This window comes from Anthonomus grandis, chromosome 11, assembly GCF_022605725.1.
Source record: "Anthonomus grandis grandis chromosome 11, icAntGran1.3, whole genome shotgun sequence".
In the NCBI taxonomy this organism is placed as follows: Eukaryota; Metazoa; Arthropoda; class Insecta; order Coleoptera; family Curculionidae; genus Anthonomus; species Anthonomus grandis.
Genome location: NC_065556.1, coordinates 16,695,971 through 16,721,221, shown reverse-complemented (window position 1 = coordinate 16,721,221; position 25,251 = coordinate 16,695,971). Strand labels below are relative to the sequence as shown.

General features: G+C 33.3%; 1 protein-coding gene across 2 annotated transcripts in view; it reads left to right on the top strand.

Moving 5' to 3' along the window:
• The window catches only part of LOC126741968 (dedicator of cytokinesis protein 1), an 82,905-nt gene that overhangs the window by 14,849 nt on the left and 42,805 nt on the right, over nt 1–25,251 (top strand). Inside the window, exons 8-12 of one of the 2 annotated variants that reach the window (XM_050448455.1) lie at nt 5,933–6,374; nt 6,426–6,717; nt 10,052–10,381; nt 10,442–10,616; nt 21,614–21,733. In XM_050448455.1, coding sequence (XP_050304412.1) covers nt 5,933–6,374; nt 6,426–6,717; nt 10,052–10,381; nt 10,442–10,616; nt 21,614–21,733 — 1,359 coding nt within the window. The remainder of the gene's footprint in view (nt 1–5,932; nt 6,375–6,425; nt 6,718–10,051; nt 10,382–10,441; nt 10,617–21,613; nt 21,734–25,251) is intronic. The other variant, XM_050448456.1, reaches the window with a different exon arrangement.

Sequence of the window (25,251 nt, the reverse complement as noted above, 5' to 3'; positions counted from 1 at the left end):
CAATTTTAAGGCTGTTGCTCTGAAGGGAATTATTTTAGGACACATGTTCATAGGAAAAAACGTCTTATTTTGACTCCAACAATACGCCCTTAAAATATTTGCACCCTATATAATTATTGTTCTCTGATATACAGGGTGCTCTAAAAGGTCTGTATAAAATCCTAGGACATATTCCTGAGGTCAGAATAAGCCGATTTTAAAGTCTAGTCCAGAGTTGCTTCTGGACTAGTTATTGGATGCTTTCTTAGTTATAGCAAATTAAATTTTAAAAATAAAAATTGATTTTATTTAATCTCTTTAACATTTTGCGATATTTGGCATGAGAAACTCGAAAATGGGCATCTTTTTGCTGTGGCCGATAGAGGATGCTCCATACTGCACTGTTGATGGCGTAAAATGGCCATAACTTTTTTGCAGACATGGTTTTTTTTTTAAAGGAAGGAAACAATTCCCTAGCGCTTTTGAGTAAACAAGGTACTCATGTTAGAACCCGCTAAAATTAACCGTTACCAAGATATTCCCTGTTTTAGTCTTTGATGCCGCACCGAAATAATACAAAATTTGAATGAAATTTTTTGTGATGTTACTTTTAACGTAATTTGCAGAAATATTTTTTTAAATTTAATGAAAATAATTATTTATTTAAAGTAATTTCAATTATTATAAACTTTTAACACTTATTCAAAATGACCTCCGTCAACAAGAATACACATCTTAATATGGCGTAAAAGTACTCCCCAAAATTATTTTTGTACCCCACAAAAAATAATCTAATGGAGTCAAGTCCGGTGAGCGTGGTGGTCAGTTTATAGGAGCGTCATCTTCCAATCCATCTATTTGGATATTATTGATGCAAATAATTCCGAATAATTAAAGTGAAATGCGGTGGAGCACCATCATGCATGAACCGCATATCTTGCCGAAATTGTAATGACAATTCTTCTAATAAATCTAGCAGCGTATTTTGTAAATGTTCTAAATGATTCACACCAGTTAGCGTTGGTGGTAAAATTACAGGACCAATTTTAAAATTGCCAAAGATTCCCGCCCACACATTGACCCTAAACTCATGTTGAAAATGAGTTACTCTAGTATCATTGGGATTCATTCATTAGGAAGATTAGTTACACCACTTCTCGTAAAGCATGCGTCATCTTTAAACAAAATTTGCTTAGCAAAATTTAAATTTTGTTGTCTGTTTTCAATGACAAATTGACAGAAGCTCAAACGTTGTTCAAAATACGTAGGCAAAAGGTCTTGTACCTTTTAGATAAACCATCTGAGGAGTCCTTATCATACAGCGCCATCCATATGTGACAGTTACACGAGTAACACTACCAGCTTCTCGAAGGCGTCACTCCATAGCAGGGAATATTTAATAATTTGGTAAACGCTGATTTGAAAATCTTTGCCCATGTACCCTAACACTTTCCCGGCCATTTCCATCACAATACCCAAAAACTAATAACATATCCGTCATTTCTGCAAAACTGTATCTTTCTATTCTTTTATTTTGACCTCAGGAATATGTCCTAGAATTTTGTACAGACCTTTTAAAGACATCCTGTATATTTTTGACAACAACATATCTCTGTAAAGTTTTTTTTGTTGTTTGTTGTAAAAATAGTTCAGGTTTAGCCCCAAGATAGCACCACTTTTAGTTAAATCTGAATCAGTTTTTATTTTATCTTACTGCTTATCAGAAAGCTAGTCACAGTCAAAGCTAGTATCTTTTAAATAAAGCATGTTTTTAAATTTTTAGTACAGTATTATTTATTAACTACTTAAACAATAAAAGGTAATATATGTTTTGGTTTCTTTTTTGTAACACACAGGCTCACAGACTGTAAATGTAAAATTTATTTGCCAAAGCGGCTTTCCATGAGGCGATTAACATTATTAAGTGCCAGAAATTTAGGTTAATTTGCTGTAAATTACAAAGCCAATAGCACAAAAGCTTAAAAATTCAAATTAACTACGTCTACGTATTAACTAAGTAATGTATAAGTGCTGAAGCAAATATTAAATCAATGCAACTAACTACATTATGATTATTGTTAAACAAACAAGACCATCTCTGCCAGATCTGAAATAACGCTAAAAATTTCAAGAATTATACAGGATCGTGCAAAAAGCTCAGGGAAATGGAATATTTCAGTTTATGTACTCACCCTATGGTGGCCTATTATGGGTTTAATAAGCACCTATGGCAGTGTTACTCAAACTTTTTTCGTGACGGAACCCTAAACTCTAAACTAAAAGCAAAAGCAGTTATATGTGAATTGTTTATTAATAATCATACAAAAAAAGATAGATACAGTAAGTAGTGAGTTAGTAAGCAAATGATAACGCTAAGTTCAGTTAATGCGAGGCATGTAATTGTTTGTTATTCCTCATCAACTGGGTAATGTCAGGCTTGATAGAAGAAAGTTGAATTCTCATGTCTGGTTCGGCATCCAGTCTATTGCGGTATTTTGTTTTTGTAGCTGTATTATGCTGAAAATCCCGTTTCACACAAATACGTTGTTCGGAACGGCAGAAGAACATTCAAAGCTTCTGTGGCAAGTTGTGGATATTCATCACGAACCCTGCACCAAAAATCATTTACTGAAATTGTTTTGAACAATGATTCCATGCTTGTATCCGATCTCATTTCTAGAAATGATTCATAGATCTGATTTGACATATTTTCAGGCTTCTGCAATTTAGATCAAAAAGGGTTTTGAATCCAATGAGTTTATTTTCAGTTTTGTATTCTGTTTTTCAGGAAAGTAAGATTCAAAAGTCCCTTGTAGATCATTGAGATATTGCACCAATTCAACAAATATTTAATTTTGAAATATTTCTTTATCACTAAGACTATGGTGACTAAGGAACTCACTTAGCAATGAAAAGCTTTCGATTTCTCTCTTACCAAAACAAGTAATCCAAAAATCTAATTTTCTTTTAAAGGCAGTTATTTTGTTGTTAGCATTGAAAACTGTTGTCTGTTTTCGTTGTAGTGGCAGGTTTAATTCGTAAAGTTTTCCAAACATGTCTGCTAAAAATGCTAGTCTAAATAACTAGCTTTTATCGGACAAACGGTCTTTTAAAGTTAAAGGAACAACTGTAAGAAAAACTTTTAATTCTGTTCTTAGTTCAAAAAGCCTTGTCAAAGTTTTACCCCGGGACAACCATCTTACTTCAGTATGGAGCAATAGTGTTTTATGATCGCTACCATAGTCTTCACATAATATTGAAAACAATCAGGATTGTAGTGGACGTGACTTGACAAAATTAATTATTTTTACTGACTCATCAAGAACCAACTTTAGATTTGGTGGCATTTTCTTAACCGCGAGTAAGTCTATGCAGGATGCAGTGGCTGGAACTACAATTTGGCGCTTTCATTTTTATTCGTGATATTGCTCCTGCTGTTCTACCTGTCATTGCCTTGGCTCCATCGGTACAAATATCAATGCAATTATTCCAATCGAGTTGGTTTTCTTCAAAAAACATGTTAATCGTGTTAAAAATTTCTTCTCCGGTTGTGTTAGCAGGCAGCAATGAGCACATAAGCAAGTCTTCTTCGAGTGAATGTTTATATGGATATCGCACAATTACTAGCAAGATCAGTAGCGGCTCGTCAGGGGAGCGCCGCTTCACCACAAATTTTAAAAAATTTAAGAGTTTTAAAATCGACATCTTTACGTTTACAATTTAGTTTGAATTTATATTTTATAACAAATTAATTCTTTATTTTATCTGATTTATCAAAATTAGTGTAATCCTATAAAGAATATATTTGTAAAAGTATTCAGAAACCCGAGCGCGCTAAACATATTCTCATAAGAGCAGCTGCGACCGCCACCGCATGTGTCAATGCAGCACAATTAGCAGAAACAATAATCCGATGCAACACCTCCCCCCGCGCTTACGACGGTTGCTATGGTAACGGACGGACAAACACTCGGGGTAATTTACAGAACGGCGCGGCGTATGCTTGCCGCTGCCAGCAAGGTTCTTATTCTATTGACTTAGTTCTTGTTTATCGGAAGTAAATTCCATCGCATTCGGGATTTTTTTTTATAAAATGTTGCCGTTATATGACCCAATTTGCATAATAAAATTTTGTTTTTGCTGCTTATGGTATATTTTGGGTTTGGGGCGCTTCACCTCTTCCTAAAGTCACCAGCCGCCACTGAGCAAGATGGCCAGTCCAGCAACGTCAGTCGACTCATCCATTTGCAAGACGAATTTGTTATTTTGAAGCCGTGAAACCAGTTCTTGTTTTATGTTTGCTGCGATATCCCCACTTCGGCGCGTGAGACTTTTCGTCGAGCATACATTTTGTTATGTCAACCACACATGGTTTTATTAGCCTTTCAGCGATAGTGTGCGCTTCTCCTGATTGGGCAATTTTCATTCACAGTCTAAGTCGCACACGTCATAGTTTTTTGGCTTCTTAATAATTGTTCTTTTTTACGTAGAAAACATTCTTTACTTTTATTTTTGAAGTCGGGATGTAGAGTTTATAAATGTCGGCGCATCTTAGCAGGTACCATCGAACTATTAGGAAGAAGTTTGCTGCACCACATACAAAGAGGTGAGCCGTTGGAATCAACAAATCCGAGATTAATGTATGATTCGTCATACTTTCATTTTTTCACCTTCAGTGTGTCATTAGATGTTTTACTACTTGAACTTGAAACCATAAAACTAGAACTTGACGCCGTCATATCACCTTGATTTGAATTTGATGCATCATCCAAGCGAACCACATTTTTTGCAACACCTTTAAGCCAGCGCTTCATTCTTCTTTCACACTAATTTGATTTGGTCAATTTGATGACAAATAGTATCTCTTGACGCACGAAATACAAGATTTTACAACCACTACGAACAACAGCAAGACAAGCGAACATGAAATACTGAGCGGGGTGTGAGTAAATTTTGCGGTACGTTGTTTGATTAATAAATTCTCCGCGTCAAACAATCCTTCTTTATATTATATCAGTAACCATCGAATCATCTCGAATTCCTCAGAAACTTCGGAGAGCCAGACGATTTTCTCCGAAGTACGCGTCGACGCACGAGCACGAGAAACAGCGCGACGAACCGAGGTCATTCGATTGCTTATAGTCCGGGGGCGAATGGTGGCGTACGAGTAACGCTGTAACATTTCGATGTAATAGGTCGGGCATTTACTTAATAATACATGTATTTAATTTTCGTATATGTACCAGTAACATCTATAAGTAGGCGTTTCGTTTTGGTTGTTTATTTTTATCTTAGGTAACTTTATTCTTATAGGGTCCACTTTAATACATGCATTCATTTATTATAACTGCTGGCGGAGCCCTACCGGACGTTTCGCGGAGCACCGGGGCTCCGCGGAGCACACTTTGAATAACGCTGACCTATGGTAATTAATATTAGTTTCTTTGGGTATCAGTTAAGGAAATTTTCAAAAAATTACTACCTTTACTAGTATCTCTCTGTGTCACATGCCTATTTTAACTCTACATACTCGCACATATCTGTGTGCAGACCTAAATCTGAGTAGTCTTTATATTAAATTGAATAATAACTTTTATAGATTTACTTTATTACCAATATTACATAAATTAAATTATTATTTTATTATAAATTAAATTATTATTTTATTATAAATTATTATTTTATTATTATTTATTTATAAATTAAATTAAGGTGTGTTTGCAGAAAATGGAAAACTAGTTTGATAACTTTTATTTTCAATTATCAAAAGAGAGGATAACAGCACAGTGGATAGCTAGAGTGTTATTTTAAGAATTGGTTTATTAACCACCTTTTATCTGCTTTTAACAATACCAGTATCGATTTTTCAGAGCGATCTTAGCAATTTTCTTATAGAACATATCATTTTCTTACTGAATATCACCATATATATTTTTATATTTCTCCTTTTTAGGGTGTTATACGTTTAGGTGGTGGTGTCCAACCGTTAGACGAATACCGTTCGGTAATCTACCGGCACGAAGACAAACCACAATGGCACGAGACTTTTAAAATCGCTTTAAGAATCGAAGAGTTCAAATCTAGTCATTTAAAGTTCACTTTCAAACATCGCTCTTCTAATGAGACAAAGGATAAAACCGAAAAACCGTTTGCGATGAGTTACGTTAAACTTATGCAGGAAAACGGAGTGACATTATCAGACGCTTTACACAATTTAGCCGTTTATAAAATAGATTATAAGAAGTTCGACGAGACTGGGCTGGATTACTTCAAGCTACCTTGGTTGGCCAGTAAAGCGAAAGATCAGCGAGTTACTGTGCCCGGCTTGACCTTTAGTATAAAAGATACATTTAATATATCTACAAATATTTGTTCTACAAAGTTAACACAAAACGGTAAAGACAGATAGATAAGATTTTTGAACCATACTAAGTTTTCTTTTCCAGTTAATCTTCTTGGCCTCCTGAATTGGGCTACTCATAAGCACACCATCACAGATTCACTTCAAGCGTTTATGAACGTTTGTGGTGAAGAAATAGTGAAGTTTTTGCAGGATATCCTGGATGCTCTCTTTAATATTCTTATAGATGATATTACTAGTGATAAATATGATTTTATGGTATTTGAGTGTCTTCTGTACATTATCAGTTTGGTTACAAATGACTGGAAGTATCTACATTTTGAGCCAGTGTTGGATTTATATGTTAAGGAGAGTTTTAGTGCAACGTTGGCTTACAAGTAAGTTTCTTTTAATATTTGTTCTAGATTTTGAGAGGAATTGCTAGATTAAGGGCTTATATTTACTTAGAATCTAACGCATGAATTATTTGAAATGTTAGTTCGAGTCTTTATATAATTCGGTAAATCGGGTATTGCAATGAAAATAGCTCGAACGCATATATTCCGAAAAAAGGGGAATTAAAGAAAATTTAATGTAATATTTGAAAAAATAGAATCAGTAATGTAAACACTTGTTTTTTTTACGTTATGATATTGGTTAATGACAGATATTAAATGCAAATAATGTTTAAATATCATGTTACCATTCCCAGCCTCTGAAAGCCATTTCGTCACTTTTTTCATGATCTTATGTTCAATTGCTTTAAAGTTCAAATTCAAACTCAATTTTTTTTTATTTGCCCTTTATATACAAATTACACACAAACAATTTTACAAATATATACCCGAAGATAAAAAGGACTACAGCGCGACCATAGTGGCCAATAACACAAAATACACAAGTGATGTGTATTTGTGCTGTGTACCCCTGTGTAACCAAAATTATTAATAAGTTAATAATATACATATGCAAGTACATATACAATAATATACCTACATATATAAGTTTCGAATGGCATAGCAAATGGCAGAAAAAAAGGTGAAAGGCGTGCGTGAGACAAACAAGGGAAACTAACAGTAAATATATTAATTTTACAGGTTATCTCATTTTAGCGGAAAAGTTTGACAACACATGATTTGGAAGAAATATAGGTCTTTTTTGCCCATTAATAAGAAATTGCTTAGCGTATTTTAGGATCTTTATAAGTAAATTCCTTCACTCATTTTCATCATTCCACAATTTAATCCTTATGTATGTAAAGTGCGATGTTGAGGTACCCTGTATTTATTAACAAATCTTGTATGATGCTGTTGTGAAAAATGGATTAAATAACGCTAGGTATAAGAATTGTTCAGTTTTTAAGATTCTATGTAAAAAAGTATAAGAAGTTTTTGACGGTAACTCATATTGAGGATATTTTTATTATTTAAATAGGTTCTCTAAATAAAATATTGTAAGAAAAACGGACACAGCTCTTTTGTATTAAACTGTCACATAATTGATACTTTATTTTGGATGGTAGCCTTTTTCAAAATAATTAATTTTTTTTAAATCTTTTATACGCAATTTCTAATTTATTATGAATATGTGTTTGAAATGTTAGCGAATCATCAAAAAGTATACCCAAATTTTTCACCTCTTCAGAAACTAAGGCCAAAGGCATATTATCTATTTGTGGAACAAATTATAATTGCCTAATTCTCTTAATCTGATATTTAGCATTAAAAAATAGCGTATAGGATTTAGAGGAATTTGGTTTTAAATTATGATCATCGGTGAATTTTTTTAAATTATTTAAGTTTGTGTTAAATTTCTCAATATCGTTATGTATTCTCAATTCGTTATGTATCTCTGTAGATAATGGAGCAATATTTGAACCCTTGTAATACCAAATTATGTACATCATATAAATTGTTTAAGTTTTGATGATTAAAAAAAGTTAATAAATTTACATATTTGGCTATGATTTTGGATCTGAAATGCGATAAATATGTATTATAATTTGTAAATAGTAAAATTATCAATAAACATTTTATAAACTTTTGTTTATACCCAGTATCCTTTATCCAAATTTCAGCCTGCCAATAATTATCTTATTATGGGCTATACCTTTAGATGTAAAACTTGTCTACCAATGTCAACTAAATCCTTACTATTCTATAAGTTTACTCTTAAGTTAATATACAGGTTGGCGTATGGATCACTACACTTATAAGCTCCTAACAGGCGAGATGTTGCAACGCCGCCGCCGTGACAGTACGCTGGTGTTCGAGGTTCCAGCTCGATTTTTTAGTAAGCGTCTGACTTCGGTCAGAGGTACCAGAGCTGTATCTCTTTTAAAATTTAAAAAAATATAACCTGGCATTGGTATAATATTTTTCTAATGCAGGAATTACATGTGTAAAAACCGCATAGATTCGTAATTACAATTTTTTTATGCTCTGCATTGCATATTGAAAATTAAAGCGTTTCTTGCCAAATAAATTTGAGGGAAAATGGAAATGGCAGATTCAAGATCAAAATTTTGTTTCTCAACTCCTCTAAATTCGTTAACCCACTATTATGATGTATATAAATAGTCTCCCTAAGTTAACCGCACAAATAAAAGTCACTTGGTGACAAATCGGGAGATCTTGGAGGCCACTTAATTTTACCAGTCCCACTAATAAGGCGATTAGGAAAATTATTTATTAAAAAATCTTTTACTCTAACCGCATTATGAGCATGACCTCCATATTGTTGAAAATAGACTGATCCCAGGTCGGTATCAGGGAGGAGTTCAACGGCAGGAAGAACTTGGATTTGTAGCAACTCAAGATATTTTTGGGCGTACAAAGTACCATGAATGAAAAACCTCCCAATAATGTGGTCGCCCAAAATACCAGCTCAAACATTCAACTTTTGAGGAGACTGTGCTCGTTTTTCTGAGACTAACGAACAATGGAAGGATTGTGTTTACCATGCAATGAAAAAAAGGACTCATCTGAAAACAAATATTATCTAAGAAATTTTTATTTGCCTTTTCCATCATCGTTCCACAAAATGCCATTCTTCGCCACTGGGCTTCAGAAAACACCTCTCGAGATTTGTTTAAAACATTTGTATCCATGTTTTTTCCAAATATTCGTCACAGTTTTATGGTGTATACCCAGGTCGTCGCCAACACTTCTGATTGAATTTTGAATCCAAAGCTAAGGCACTCCAAACCATTTATTCCCGCCGTTCTATTTCCTGGACCTTTTCAATAGGTTGAGCTTTAATGTAGCAATTTCTACATTCTTGGAGGCAAAAAGATGTCTCAAAATTTGACACGACATTTAAAAGTCTTAGCACAAGGAATCAGTCTATTTTTAAATTTTACTGAGAATAAATCCCTGCACTGTACTGTCGAACTGCCTTGATAAAACCATTTAATCAGTTGAACATTTTCGGAAGGGGTATAAACTGCCATAATGGTAAATATTTATAAAAATTAAAATAGCGCTTTAAAACTCAACGGTGCAGTATGCAATCACACACCAAAATGAGTGCTGCTGATTGTGCCCTGCCGAAAATAGCAAATAAGACGATCGGAATCCGCCGCGCCGCTTATCAACCACAAAGTAAGTGAGAAGCGGTGTTGCCATTTATAATGCCTATGTTTAGTCTTCTATTTGCCAACCTGTATAATGTGCTACTTGAAATTAAAAAAAAATTAGATTGTAAAGTAATTCTCGAATAAATTTTTTTTAGGAAACTTATATCGATACTCAAATCAATCATAGGAAGGGCCAGTTACAGTAACCACCCCCCATCCAAAGATAACCTAATATTTCGAACAATGAAAGCTTTCCAGTATATCATGAGATTCGTTTCGAGATCAAGGCTCCTATTTGTCGAAGTTTATCCGATAATCGATCCGGAAGACGAATTTGAGGATAGTATGAGAGAGCTGTTACGAGACATAAGTTATATGATGTCATCCCAAAATGATATTTTCTTAAGGGAGCAGGGGGCTTGTTTGAAATATTTACCCTGTACTATTCCCGATATTTTATTGATATTTGATAAGTGTGAACTGAGGTGTGTAGTAATAAATCTGTTAAAGATTCAAGGAATAAACTAAAAATGTACATGTTTTAGTAATATTCTTTGCGACCTTCTTAATAGCATTCCTTCCGGTAGACTCACCAAACAAAAAATGATGACGATAAATGATATTGTACATAGCAAGTTATGCACGTATCCGGAGTGTAGGCAGATTCTATTGCCTCTCATTACCAGGCAAGTTAAATATTTGCTTGAAGAAAAAGATGAGGTAAGTTCACGTTTATTAAACGCTTGGCGTATGCTTTATCGCTTTTAAATTACAGATATTGTAAATTGTATATATTTAAGAAAACTTCAATTCATCATGATTATCTTTAATTAAGAATCTGCAGCAAATTTTTACATAAAGAGTGTCTCACGTTAGTTGGAAGCTAGCATATCATATATTTTTTAGTTTGTTTTATATTCGAATGGCACCTGCAGTAGTGGAAAATTTATAAATCGGTTTGTACTATATAATCATAAAAAAGGGTTTTAAATATTGCTAAAATGTAAGAACGCCACTGAAACAGAAATGTTGCTTTTACTTTTTTGTGGTAAGGAATTTGTAGTTGAAAATACAGTTAGAAACTTGAACTATATTCTGCATTTTAAAGTGTGCAGTCTTTGTTTTACAGTACATATATCGGGTTAAATATAAATTGTTCATATCAGGACGTAGCTTTATTTCATTCATCTGATTTTAATTGAAAAATTGTATACTTATTTAGAATTGGAAAAAATTTTGGTAATTGCAAAGTTTTGAAAAAGTGAGTTAAGGAAAATAGTACAATAATGTGAGAATCGTGATAATCTAAGTAATGCTAGAAATCGAAGAGATCTAACAGGATTTTTATCCCGTGGTTTGTAGACAAAGAAACCAATATATTAGTAGAAAATCACAATTTATTGCTGAATGGGGCTTGTATTTTACCTTCTTAATAAATAAATACAAAATCAGTAAATGGTTAGCCAAGAATGTAACAATCGTAGATTTCGAGAAAATAAAGAAAACAGGCACCGGATGTTTCTTAAAGGTGAAATTGTATTGAGGTAGAGCGTAGCCGATCGAGAGTTCTAGCCGTGACACTGGTTTCGTGGCGTCAAAATTGAAGCCGAGATTTGGTGGCGCACGCCGTACAGTGGAACGACTAAGTGGAGATACCGCGGGACCTAATATTTTACATTTTACAAGATAATATTTTTTTTTTATTATTACGTATTTTTAGGTATATGATAAATGTTTTAAATATTTTTTATTATGTATTTTATTGGAGAAATATACATAAACGGTGTTTCAAATTCGTCTACCCTCAAAATACGAAAATGGATAAATTACCCCAAAGTTGCACATTATTTACTTGTAAAAGAATATGCCATATAAAAAAATATAATATATATTATATTTTATGTGGTTTTGAAGATTATTGAAAAAAAAACAATTTTTCAAAAACTTATCCTTGACACTTTTGTGGATTATCTTGGTTGCTATGGGAAAGTTTTTGCATTGCTGTATTACTTTTTCGTAAAAATGTTAATGCCGAAAACAAAATTAGGTAGGTACCTACGGCAAATTTTTGTTGCTTATTTAAAAAATCGAAAATTTGAATGATTCCGAAGATAATAAAAAAAAAAACAAAAAAAAAAATTTTAAATCCATTTTAATTTTTTCTGAGCTTAAACAGGAATGCAACAAGAGGTAGGCATTATTCTAAATAAAATTAAGATTGTAAAATGTAAGTTAAAAATAAAATTGTTAATTTACCTACCTAATTTAAATACCGAATTTTTATTCTTTTTAAAACTCAAAGCGAGTATCAAAATAGTTTGGTAGTTTAAAATTGTAAATGCGTAGTCTTACTATAAACTACAATAATAACTGCAGTAAAATATTATTTCGAATCAACGCAAAATATGTGCCCCAGCGCGGAATTTTTGCCATCGCATGCGGTCGTCGCCTCGCATGATTTCGGCTTCTGTTGTGAGGTATCGATGGAAGCGGGGATAAGTGTCCAGGCTAGAACTATCGATCGGCTACGGGTAGAGTACATTCTCTATTACAACCTAGTAAAACTACTTTTCAAATTCATAAAACAATTTAGGAATATTGAAACTGAATCCCAAATTCATAAAGTGTAGAGTATAATCGATCAATTTATATACAAAGAGACCTTGCGATTTTCAGAAGATGTACCATGGCTATGGATATTTCAACAGGCCAATGATTAGAAATACGCGTCAAAGATAGTAAAAAATTGGTTTGCTGAGAAAACTTAACTTTTCTTCAATGGCCATCCCAACTGTCCTTGACTTAAGCCCCATTGAAATCTTTGCGACGTCGTAAATACCCCTATTCGAATTTAAACAAGTGTTAATATCATGAAAGTGGTCGCAAATTTCACCAGAAAAAAATGCTCTTAAACATTGCTTGATTTCTTGTCTAGACAACAACAGTTAGATTCGTCGATCTACAAAGCTTCTATACTTGTTTCCACCATGTATGATACTAGAAATTGAGTTGTTATCTTTAGTTTTACTGTAAATTACTCCTACAAAACCTAGTAATTATATTTTACGTAGGTTTCAGGGAGCATATTTTATAATGATCGGACTTCCTTTGTTACTATAACAGGCTTATGTTACTATCTGTTAAATGAAACCGACAGATTTGTTTAAATATAAATAAAAGATTTCTTAATGCTTTTAAAAACATCTTTCTAAGAATATTTTTGTATTTTTTACAAAAAGTGACAATTATATTTGACGTATCCATAGAAGGTATAGAGTAGAATAATCTAAATATATAGTAAATAATGTTCAATTTTTCAGAGGATATGCTCTAGATAGGTGGTAAGAGATTTTAAAAATTGTAAATTTTCTAGATTTTAAAAATATCAAATAATCATTAAATTATTAAAAGTGTTTGGCTTGCATAAATTATTTATTAATTAGAAATTTTAAGCGAAGTAGACTTTTATTATTAATGGGCTATGTAATTAAAATGTGAGAATTATATGAAAAAGAAATTATAAATTGAAACCAATTCTAAACCTAATCATCATACTTAACAAAGAATTATAATTGCTGAATATGCAGCTTCTAATCAGCTGGTAATAAAACATTAGACACATTTTATCTCATTTACGTGAAATTACCTAATGTTTCAAGAATGTATAATCCAGGGGCCGTATTTTTGAAACCCTTCGACTTTGATTCGCATACGTAATTAAAGGATTTCGCACGAAAAATCGATATTCGTATTTTTGACCGCTTCGTATGCGAACTTTTTCGCATGCAGTGTCTCGAATGGGTATATAACATTCGAATTTCAAAGTTCGTGTGCGATTTTCAATTTAATTCTGCCACTTGTCTTATTTTGATTTTAAACTAGCTTTGTTTTTTTTTTTTAATTTGTGTGAGTATTTTCGTAGTTTTTTTTTTGTTGTTTATTGAATAAAAACAACTATAATCAAATGGCAAGATTAATCAATCTTGTGCAAAGAAACATCGTCGATGCACTGGAAGAGACTGAAACTCTGGCTGATAGAAGGAATAAGATGTACTCTTCATTTCTTGACCCTTTTAAAATGTATTCAGATGCTTAATTTAATAATTTATATAGATTAAGCAAGCCTATTACGCTGGAATTGATGTGCTCTTTAAGTGCTCCGGAGACTGTGTAAACTGTCCGCTACTTTTATCCACAAGGATTGTGCAGTTTTAGCTGAAAAATCTTTGGTGAATTTGCCCGACTTTAATTATGGATGCTCTTCCGAAAATGAAATTAGTTCTTTCTTTTGCTCACTCGACACAAAACCGCAATATTTTTTTATTTTTTGAATCCATCTTAAAAAAAGTCAATTTGAAAAACCCAAGAAACTCCATGAAAAAACCTTAAAATTCCCTGATGTTTTTAAACTTAAATTTTAGGTTAGGTTAAAAAATCTTTATCGTCTTCATCCCGGTTGACATAGCCTCCAACAGCACTCGACTTTGCTACGTTGCCACTACATTTCATGTTCGTATGCGAATGAAATTTCGAATGCTGTTCAAAAATGCACTCTTTAATTCGTCTGCGAATTTTGCCCCTCGACTTGTTGCTTGTGCTCGACTGTCCGGAAATGTAAATGGAAATGATGCCATCACAACAATTGTTCCAAATGTCTTCCTCCAACCTTAATACACCGATTTAAACGCCGCACGTGATTTCGGCGGACTACACTAAAAATTTGATCCTCGTTTTGAGCGATTTCAAATGCTGCTGTTATTCGTCCAATTAAGTCTAGCTCTGATTCTACTGGAGTTTCGTAGACTAAAGACTTTACATGTCCCCACAAGACAAAATCGAGCGACGTTAAATCGGGTGACCTAGGAGGCCAAGAAACTGCTCCACCTCTGGCAATCCAACGGTGCCCAAACCGCTGAGCCAAATACTCGCGTACTTGTACAGCAAAGTGAGCCGGCGCTCCATCATGCTGAAACCACATTTGCTGTCTAAGGTTTAGTGGAACATTTTCAAGGAGTTCTGGGAGAACTTCCTCCAAGAAACGCAGATAAATAGGTCCTGTTAACTGTTCCGGTAGAAGGTATGGCCCAATTAAATAATCATCAACAATGCCTGCTCATACGTTGACAGACCAACGATTCTGATGTTTTCTTGGAAAAATTGCATAAGGATTTTCTTCGTCCCAAACATGGCTATTCCTACTATTAAAAATACCGTCTCTTGTGAAAGAGGCTTCATCGGTCCACAAAACATATCGTAAAAAATTTGGTTGTGCAATGATGTGATCCAGAAGCCATCGACAAAATTGAACTCTAGGATAATAATCGGCTGCAGTCATACCTTGAACTTTCTGGAAGTGGTAAGGATGGAGTTGTTGCTCGTGTAGTACCCGCCAGACAGAAGCGTAACTCGTATTCATATTCTTAGCGACGTCACGTGTGCTATTTGATGGTTCATCGGCAACTCGCTAAAGCACCTCTTCTTCAAATTCGACCATTCTTACGGTTCGAGCAACACCAGTATCATGCATCTTGGTCTTAAACATGCCTGTCTCAGCGAGCCGCCGATGAACCGCAATAAACTTTTTGTATCCAGGATGTTTTCGTTCGGGATAACGCTCATAATACAACCGCGATGCTGCTCGTGCATTGCAATTTGTTGCTCCGTATGCCAAATGCATATGCGCCAATTCTTGATTAGTAGAAGTTTTCCATTAGCAATAAATGTTCAAAAATTGTAAGCTATAAAATTTTTAAACTTGACATTGAGAATTGACATTGATAAGCGTTGATTTTAAACAATTGTTGTTATGGTATCATGTACAAAAGGTAAAAATAAATGCAGCACATCCTATTTAGGTAATTAATGTTTTTTATAAATTTTAACGCGTCTTAGGGCCGTAGTGCCATAGTGACGCATTTCCGGACATGGGTTCCTATACTCAAATGGATTCTTCTGTTGCACTGAACAACCCCCAGAAGTTTGATCCCATAGTTCTGAAACACCCTATAATTATATATCCAAATTTTAACTTAAACCATTATTCTTTTTCTAATGACACCTTTACAAAGAATGTCCCAAAACAGCAGAGATAGGGCATGCCTGAAATTTCTAAAAATGGTAATTCTTCTATTTATATGTTGGTTACTGTTTAACCCAGTCAAAGAACTTTAAAATAAAATTATATATCAATTAAAAGACAATATATAAAATATGATATTTTGATAGTTTTTTTTCTCTTTAAATTAATAAGCAAAAAAGATAATATCATCCATAGTATACATAATATAATCCATAAAACAATTTACAACTTAAATTTGTAGTATTTTCATATCACTTGTAAATAAAAGTATAGGTTATCGTCAGGATATAGTAAGTTACATTATACTATTTACAATTACATAATAAGTTACAAAGCCAAGAATGCAAGAGCCTATATATTAATTTAAAGTCTGCACTTTAGGTATTAAATATCAGAAAATCGTATCAATGTCCAATCTAATATAACAAATCCTACTTGAATATTAGATATACTTGATTTAAGCAAATTGAAAATATTGACTTCAAACTCAATTAGAATCCACTACTGCTAAAGGTTTAACTAGGTTGCTAGTTTCCTACTATCATGAGGCACCTTGTATGTTATTTTAATTATGTTTAGAAAATGTGTATTATTATGTTTAAATAAAAATTATTTTTTAATTCTATATAGAACAGAAAGGCAGCGACCCCGTTATTTTTCAGCTTTATTACGTATTAAAAAAAATATTTAAAATGTTAAACATTTTAGTAAAAATTCATAAAAACATTAATATTAAATTGCAATTGTAAGAATAATTCATACACATTTCATAACTTGTTCTTATTTTATCTATCCTAAACACTAAATATCTACTAGTCTATATTCATGTATTTTTCAATCTCTTGTCTTTGTTACAAAAAATCACATTTAATCTTATATTATGCACGTATCAACCTCCCATCTATATGTGACTTATCTTTAAAGCGCATTAAATGTTATAAAGACTGTTTGCTCTATTTGCTATTAAGGCAGTTTATGTTAATATTGGTGATGGTGTGTAAATAACAATATTCAAAACTTAAAACATACTTCAGTGCATTTTAAGCCATTGCACTTGATATTTTCTGAATGTAACACTATTTTTCACATACTTAGTAACTTCACATACATTTTTCTCAGCGTTCACCTTTTTCAGAAACCTGTGTTTTAACTATTACTCTCTCTTGAACTGTAAGTAAATATACCAAAAACGTCAGTCGTTATTGTCGCTTATAAATCTTATTTGTACATTTTGTACAGCTCACGCATGGTTCATTTTTTATGAATTTTTGAAAACAGAAAGGAATCTATGTTGCACTGAGACACCTTGGCCACCGTTCCAAGCTAGTTACACCTTTAGGTATTTTCTTTTTTACTCTTTAGTTTGTTTTTATGCACTACTTTTTTTATTTGTGGAGGTAATTTCATACATCAAAATAAAATTTTAGTCAAGTATTTAAAGTTGTTTATGAAATTAGCTCTTTTTCCTGTAGGCATGGCTTTTGCACCGAATTCTCGTAGATTGTATCTTGTCTGTAGTGCCGTTTTGTATCCTGTAGTTGTAGTTTTTTGTAAAAGTTATGGGGATTTAATTTGTATTCAAATAAAAATTTTAAAAGTTGAATTAAATATTTTAAGTATGACAAAAAAAGTCATTTTTTATTGGTTAGAAATTCTGGATAAAAATTGATTTTAAACTAAACTTTACAAAATATTGAATCGAATCTGTCTTAAACGTAGGAAAAATTCCAAAATATATGTTTTTGTAATTTTTTTTCTTTTAGATTATTGCAACTTTATTTTAATCCATCTTCAATTTATCAAAAATAAATTCATTTTTCCCCTCTACACAATTACTTTAACATAGTTACACAATTACTTACAAATACCTAATAATGGTTTTGAGTATTAGCATGGTATGTAGCACCATATGACTATCATACATCATCAAATCAAAGGATTTTAAATCAAATTAATTATTTGTCTTATATAACAAATATTGGAATAAAGGATGTCGTTAATTATCTAAATAAAATGCTGTTAGTGGCCCAGCTTTTCTATAATTATTTATGTTTTGATAAATTGCCATCAACAATCTATTTTCTTTGATCCGAGCGATATAGTCCAGGTTATTGGGCAATCCTCAGGGTCATTATTTGGTTGCAGATAATGCTTCTGCAGTGCAACTATGTGAAGCACCTACAAGCCAAAACAAAACGAATAATATCTCGATGATTCCCTAACGAACACAGAGATTCAATCGATAAGTTTAGCCATTTATACAATACTATGTAATTTTTTATTGAATATAACTGAAACACAAAATACACATACTTGATAGTATCATCAATCCCAAGATACTGATTTTAGATATAGTAGTAGCACTACAACAGTAATGGTGAAAAGAGCAACCATTGAACTAGTACGTATAGAAATCTGTTGCGGGTAAGCCTGGAAGACTCAATACTAGACAATATCACTTCAGACCCCTTTCAGTTGCGCTTAGTTGGCTAACCTTAGACAACCCGTTTTCTCCTTAGAAAAAAAACACATGTCATAGGCTCTATATGCATATTAGGTTAGAAAAGGGTGAAACATCTGCAGCTATTAGCAGCTGAATTGATGTCTGAGTCTCAAATCATAATATCAACTATCCTTCTGTGGCTTTGATAAAGGCTACTAACTGTAACGGTTTCAGAGATAATAGGTTTTTTAAAATTTCATAGGCACGAAGATGTATCGCACGACCTGCAACGACAACCTTGCATGCAGTCAATAGGACAATTTACCTAAACCCATTGAAGCCGTAGACCTTTTGCTATTATCGTAGACTCAATTAACCCCAAGAGGTTGTTCCATAGGCATTCTTTAAGTTTTTTTTCTTTTTGCTTAACTCACTTGCATATATATTTCTTACCATATCGTAGACAAGTCCTGATTCTACGAACTGAGAGCTTGATCCCTTTCTTTCCAACATATCAGCTTAATGTTGTTTTTCTTTTCTATCTAATTGAGTTTTCCAAAACAGTATCCTATTATCTTGGATCTGATAACAAATGATCCATGTGCTTATATGGCTGCTTCACTGTCGGTGAAAATAGCCTGAGGTAGGTTCTCTCAAGGAGCAAATCTTTTGATTGCATGTTTTCCCATTGACAAACACTGGTATATTGTTTACCCAGTGACTCCGGATATTTGGTGTGTAGATAGTTGTCACTCATCCTTGTACCAAATTAATTTTTTTTTGTAGTAAGTGGGTAGGATTTCCATTATGTCTTTACTGACCTCTCTACTAGGCTAAGATAGAGCTCAGCAGGCTTGGCTCTTCTGGAAGTCGATAGTTTTTCCGATTCTTAAGTAATAGACTCTTTGCAATACAGTATCTTTTGTACATACTTCTCACCAAATTCTCAATATCGTTTTGCTTAATTTCTTACTATTTCTCTTAGATATAATTTAGCAGCTGTTTTTTCATCTGGAACACTAATATTTGCAACAAATCTTTTTAGCATCCCAAAGGTGCTCAATTCAGAGAAAAGCGCAGGCCATACCTAAATATTGTGTTCTAAAAAATTGTATACTTATTGACATGGGTTGTCCATAAGTACACATTTTTTTTCCAATTTATTAACTATCCGATTTATTATCTATTTGAAATATATGGGAGAACACTGGGTTCGATAATATGATCTCGGCATGTATTTGAAATAACCTTCAATAGGAACGAGATTAGTTCTAAAAAAACCAGTCGAAACTTCAACCCAAATGACCCTACAAATTCGCCAATTCCTTCTTGGGATGATGAAGATGATAAGAATGCATATCGATTCTCTTTATTGACAAATTTTATGTTCTTCGTGTCGTTATAATCTCCTTATCCGACTGACTTTTCATGAAGTGAAGCTTTCCTTGTAATGTTAATTCCTTGTTTTCTTTTTACGAATTGAGAGTTTGATGGTGTGAACGTTCCCCTTTAATCTTGGAACTAATGATATAGGAGCTCTGTGCTGATATGGCCCCTTGACTGTTGGTGAAAATAACGATGCTTTGCTTGAGGTATTTTCTCTCAAGAATTAGTAAAGCACTTCTTAAATTGCGTGTTTTCCCCTTGACAGACGATGGTGTGTTGTTTAGACGCAGTGACTCTGACTGAGTATTTGGTATACTCCTATTCCAATTCCGTCATTGCACCTTTATGCATTTTTCAATACCCAAGTGGACTGTACGATCAGCTCTGTTCTACTGACAGCTCGATATATGCTTGACTATTTTACATATTAAATTTTCAACATCGTCTCTATCAAATGTGGTTATTTCTTTTGCATGCAATTTAACAGCTGTTTGATTATCTGGACATTAAAATGTTTGCAACGAATCTTTTTAGCATTTCCCAAGGGTTCAGACTTAATAGAATTCAATTCAGAGGATAGTGCTATGGCAGTACTTGAATATTGTGCTGCTCCAATAAGTTGTTCACGATTTTGGAAGTATGCGGGCATGTATTCTGGTTGGAGCATATGATCTCAACATTTATTTGAAAATTCTTTAATAGGAACGAGGTTAGTTCGAAAACCAAGTAAAACTCAAGGATAAACTATACCCTACACATTTTTCTGTCTTCTTGGGATGAATCAAATTTTTCTTAATAGATGTCCTTCGTCCCATTGTAATCTCCTTGTCCAATTTCAGTACAGCTGGAACTCTAATGAGACATCATTGCTGGCAAGCAACCTATTCCTGGTAAGGCTAATTCCGGCCTTCCTTGTTAGGAAAGAATTTTACTTCTTGTCCCCACTTTGAAGCATTATTACACAACTTCTTTTGTGAATTCCTGTTTTACATTAGATCGGGTGTGTACAGTATTTATATAAAATTATCTCATTTTATAGACCCGTCTTAACTTCTCCCTGTATGCAACCTTTAGAACGGCAAAGACCTTCACTTGGAAAGTGTATTTTCCTAAATAGAGGCATTTCCTCGATCTATTAGTACACAAAATTTGTTATTTCTTTGAATTTTTGCGTCATTTTCAAATCTTCGATCCTTTGCTTAGCCTTTTAATACTAATTCAATGGGATATATTAATATTATACAGCTATATTTAAAAAGGGTAAGGAAACAAAGCCATTATAAAAACAGCCTATTTGGTTCAATTTTTCAGTTGCATTCATAAACATAATCTGATTAAAAAGTCGAAACGTGGACATTTGAAGAAAATGGCTTTAATTTTTGTTATTAGAACCCCGTTCCAATAATTTATTCTCTAAAATTAAATGGTTTATTTTGGATTGTCCATAGTCTGATTAGTACACAATATCTGAATAGTGTTTTAAATGTTTTATTGACATCCTCTTATAGTATCAAAAACCATTATCTGTTATACTTTTAAACTAGAAGTTATTCAGTAGACATTAAAATCCTTTGTTTTACAGTTTTTCTCTCTTAATTATATCTCTGTAAATCTGCTACTTTAACACCATACTATTTCATCATCTTCCATAACCTAACCAAGCAATATAACTTCTTCAGAAATAGTTTCTTTTTTTTATTTAACATAATTCAGTATTGACTAACGGGCCTACATTATTCAATTTTCGAATATCTTCAAAAGGCTTTGGTGAGTAGTAAAGTAGTGTTGGGGGTATGATTTAACTTATAGGGTGTTGTGATGCGGACGCAAGACGGGCGCAGTAGACAAAACCGGTCCGTGGCCAAGGTCGCTCAGCTGCTTGGTACGACACGCCATTGCGTCAATCAGCACGTCGGATATTCGGAAGAGGTGACGTTTTTTCCATTTTCATCATTTTTTTTAAATATATTAAAAAAATATATATTTACTAGGAAAAGTGCTTTAAACATGCTGCTGCTACAGTTGTTAATGATCGCTTATCGACATTGCTAATGTATATACCAGCTTAAAAATATTGTAAATGTATTTTAAAATCACTTAAATGGTGTAATATGCGGTGACCATCAGCAATGTGGTCCCATCAGGATCATATGTTAAGAAGGAAGATGTTTTCTTAAAGGAAGTCTTTTCTTAACAAAATAAATGCCAATTTTTTAAGAGTTTTCATGAGATAATTCATCATCATCGGACTCTGAAATGTATTTGTAATCAAAGGATGAAACTCGAACCACTTTCGACTAATTAGATTCTATTAAGGGGGACGATAAATGAAATATAAATTAAAAGATTATATTTTAAAGGAAAGGTTTTAAATTCAAATATGAGAATGAGGATTCAGAGGACTCAAAGAAGTAAAAAATAAGATGCTTTCGAACTTGGTTTGTTCGTTAATACAAACATAATGATTTTATTCCAAAAGATCCAACCCCAATCCCTTCCGATAAACATGCAGTACCTCAGTATCCCCTTCAGGTTCAAACTTACAGTAGTGGCCAAAAAAATAAGAGGGCCTGGTTTTATTTGAATATTCCTAATAATATATTGTGCTACCTATAGAGAAAAAAACAATAACGATTCCGTATTTGTACAACATGCCATTAGTGATAAAAAAATATATATACGTTATTCTTTGCCAGTTTAATTTGTAATTATATATAAATAATTTATTTCTTACACGTTTTATGGTGAACAAAAAAATAAGAGTATTTTTCAAAAACGGCCATAAAAAATTATAATTTCAATGTACCGCAAAACAAACGACAGCATTAGATAAGCGAATCAGTACTTAGTAGAATAACCTTTATTCTGGAGGACGCCTGCGCATATTCGTGGCATCGAATTGATCAAATTTTGGCATGTTTCAACTGGGATGGACTACCAAGCTTTCTGAACTTCCTTCCATAAATCTTGCTTATTTGTTGTTTTTTTACAAGCTACTCGGTTTTTCAGCTTCTTCCAAAGGTTTTCAATAGGGTTAAGATTAGGCGATTGTGATGGCCATTCCAGAACCGAAACCCTATTTTGTGTAAACCATTGTTTAACAATCCGTGCCATATGTTTAGGGTTGTTATCTTGTTGATACACCCACCTTATAGGCATGTTTTCTTTGGCATATGGTAGCATGACTCTATCGAATATCCAAATTAATTTTCTTTTGTCGTAGTTTTGTCGTCCTTTTCCTCTTTAATCCAAAATGGGATCTACCCTATTGTAGGAAAAGTTTGATATTTCCATCTCCGTGTTTAACTGTGCCTATTGGGTTCCTAGGATTATATTCTTTAATCTTCCTCCTTCTAACGAATAATCTTCCATCTGATCCGAATAAGTTGATCTTCGTCTCATCACTAAAAAGAAAGTTGCACCAATTTCTTTGAAATTTTCATTAAATTTTTTCCTAATAAATGCCAGTCTTTGTTTTATATTCTTTTTGCTTAGAAATGGGACTTTTCTATCCACTCGACCATATAATTTTTGGTCTTTGTTTCGTTCTCTCTCCTTTTGTTACCTTTTGCTAATTTTACTTATTTTTAGTTAACATAAGTTTTCTTTAAAGTTTAAGATATTTAATAATTAGTTCGGTAATACTTTGTTTATTTTGGTTTATTTACATTGATTTTTCATATAAAAGTTCACCCGGTATAACACACGCGTTTCTTGGTAAATTGTTAATATATAAACTCGACCTATCTTACATTTTCTTACTCTCTTACTCCAATGTTCCTTCCATAAAGCCTTGCTCTTTTATCCTACTTTACCTTATGGACTCCCCGGGGCGAGAGGAGTAAGCTATTTGACCGAGGTGTTCGCCAAAAACTTAAAATACGGAACATGTGTGCGATACCGTAAAGCAGTAGTACTACGGCAACTATTGGAGTGCATCATGTCTTTGTCGATTTAATGAAAGCTGATTGGGATGTTCCTTATATCAACATCCTTTACTTCGTGTATTACTATGGTAAGTCGAGTCATTTTTTTCCTTTCACGTTAAATTGTGTCTCTTCTTATTTTGTTTCTATTTTATTTCGCTCATTACATAGTCACTGAGGGTGTGCGTCGAAAACAGAGGGATCACCTTATTTCAGTGTGACTGGAGCATCGTCCCTATTTTTTTACAGTCTGGCATTGATAACTTGATAAATAATTAAGATTGAAATAACCTTGATTTAAGTAATTAAACATATATTATAAACAGGCCCAAAACAGTACAGCAACTGATAGTGTAATTCAGTTTTCTTCCAACCATCCTATTAACCAAAAATGTGTTGCCTTTAATTGAGTGGCTAAAAGCGTTCAGAAAACAACTTAAAGGTTTATTACTAATACTTCTTTTCCTTTCGCTAATTACATTATTGAAGCTGGACATAATGGTGTTGCTGCATGTTTGTCGGAAGTGGTTGAGTGAACCTTTTGGGAGTTCTTATTAATGAGGCAATAAAATCAGCTGATTAGGTAAATGAACATTTTTCAATTAAACCTAGCCCTCTGACTTCGGTAGGGATACATTTGTTCCAGTAGCTTTTCATAAACCTCCCAAATTGCTTTTATTTATTTAAATCACTTTCCACTGGGACATATTAGTGTTTTATGGTATAATTCGTGACTTGGCAACGCGATGTTATAGTACATCTAGCCAGTTTTTTTTTGTTTCCGGAATACACTGGCCCTATGTTACTCGAGTATCACAAGTAGCGCCAGTGCTACGAAGGCTCATTTCTTGGTAGCATAAAAGAACTAACATTTGCATTTAATAACATTGTAACAAATGGAAATATACCTTCAACTTGGCTGACAGCACATGTAATTCCAATATACAAGAAAGGCTTCAAATTTGAACCACTAGATTTCAGGCCGATCAGCCGAACATGCTTGCTAAGCAAAATCATTACAAAAGCCTTAACATGAATTTCGTCAGTTGTACGCTGTAATTTACTATCGAGAGTCAACTGGAATAAAAACTGGAACGTATGCAGCGTAAGAAATATATTGACGTCTGCCTAGCGCTTTCGCCGTATGTCATCATCAGAGTTATGACTTCGTTAAGGGACGTCTCTACTTAAGCGAAGCCCTCTTTTATTTTTTTAAATTTGTACAATAAACAGAACGTGCATTGGCCTCTGAGCATTAATATGTGAATGTCATTCGCGAATGTCAAAAGGTATTTCAAAATTTGCTGGTTGACAAGTTCCTTACTTTAAAGTTACCTTGGCAATTGCCAGGACTAAAGCAATCAGACGGTACTTGACAGGTACCGTTCTTTTGCCATTTTTGGAGATCGGTTAAATCCGTGCAAGAGTCCGGTCTCCAGGGAAGAGACCTCTCTTGTATGAAAGAGAAAACAGTTGTATTAGCACAACGGTGGTATTAGCACGACCGCGCACGTTTTTAAT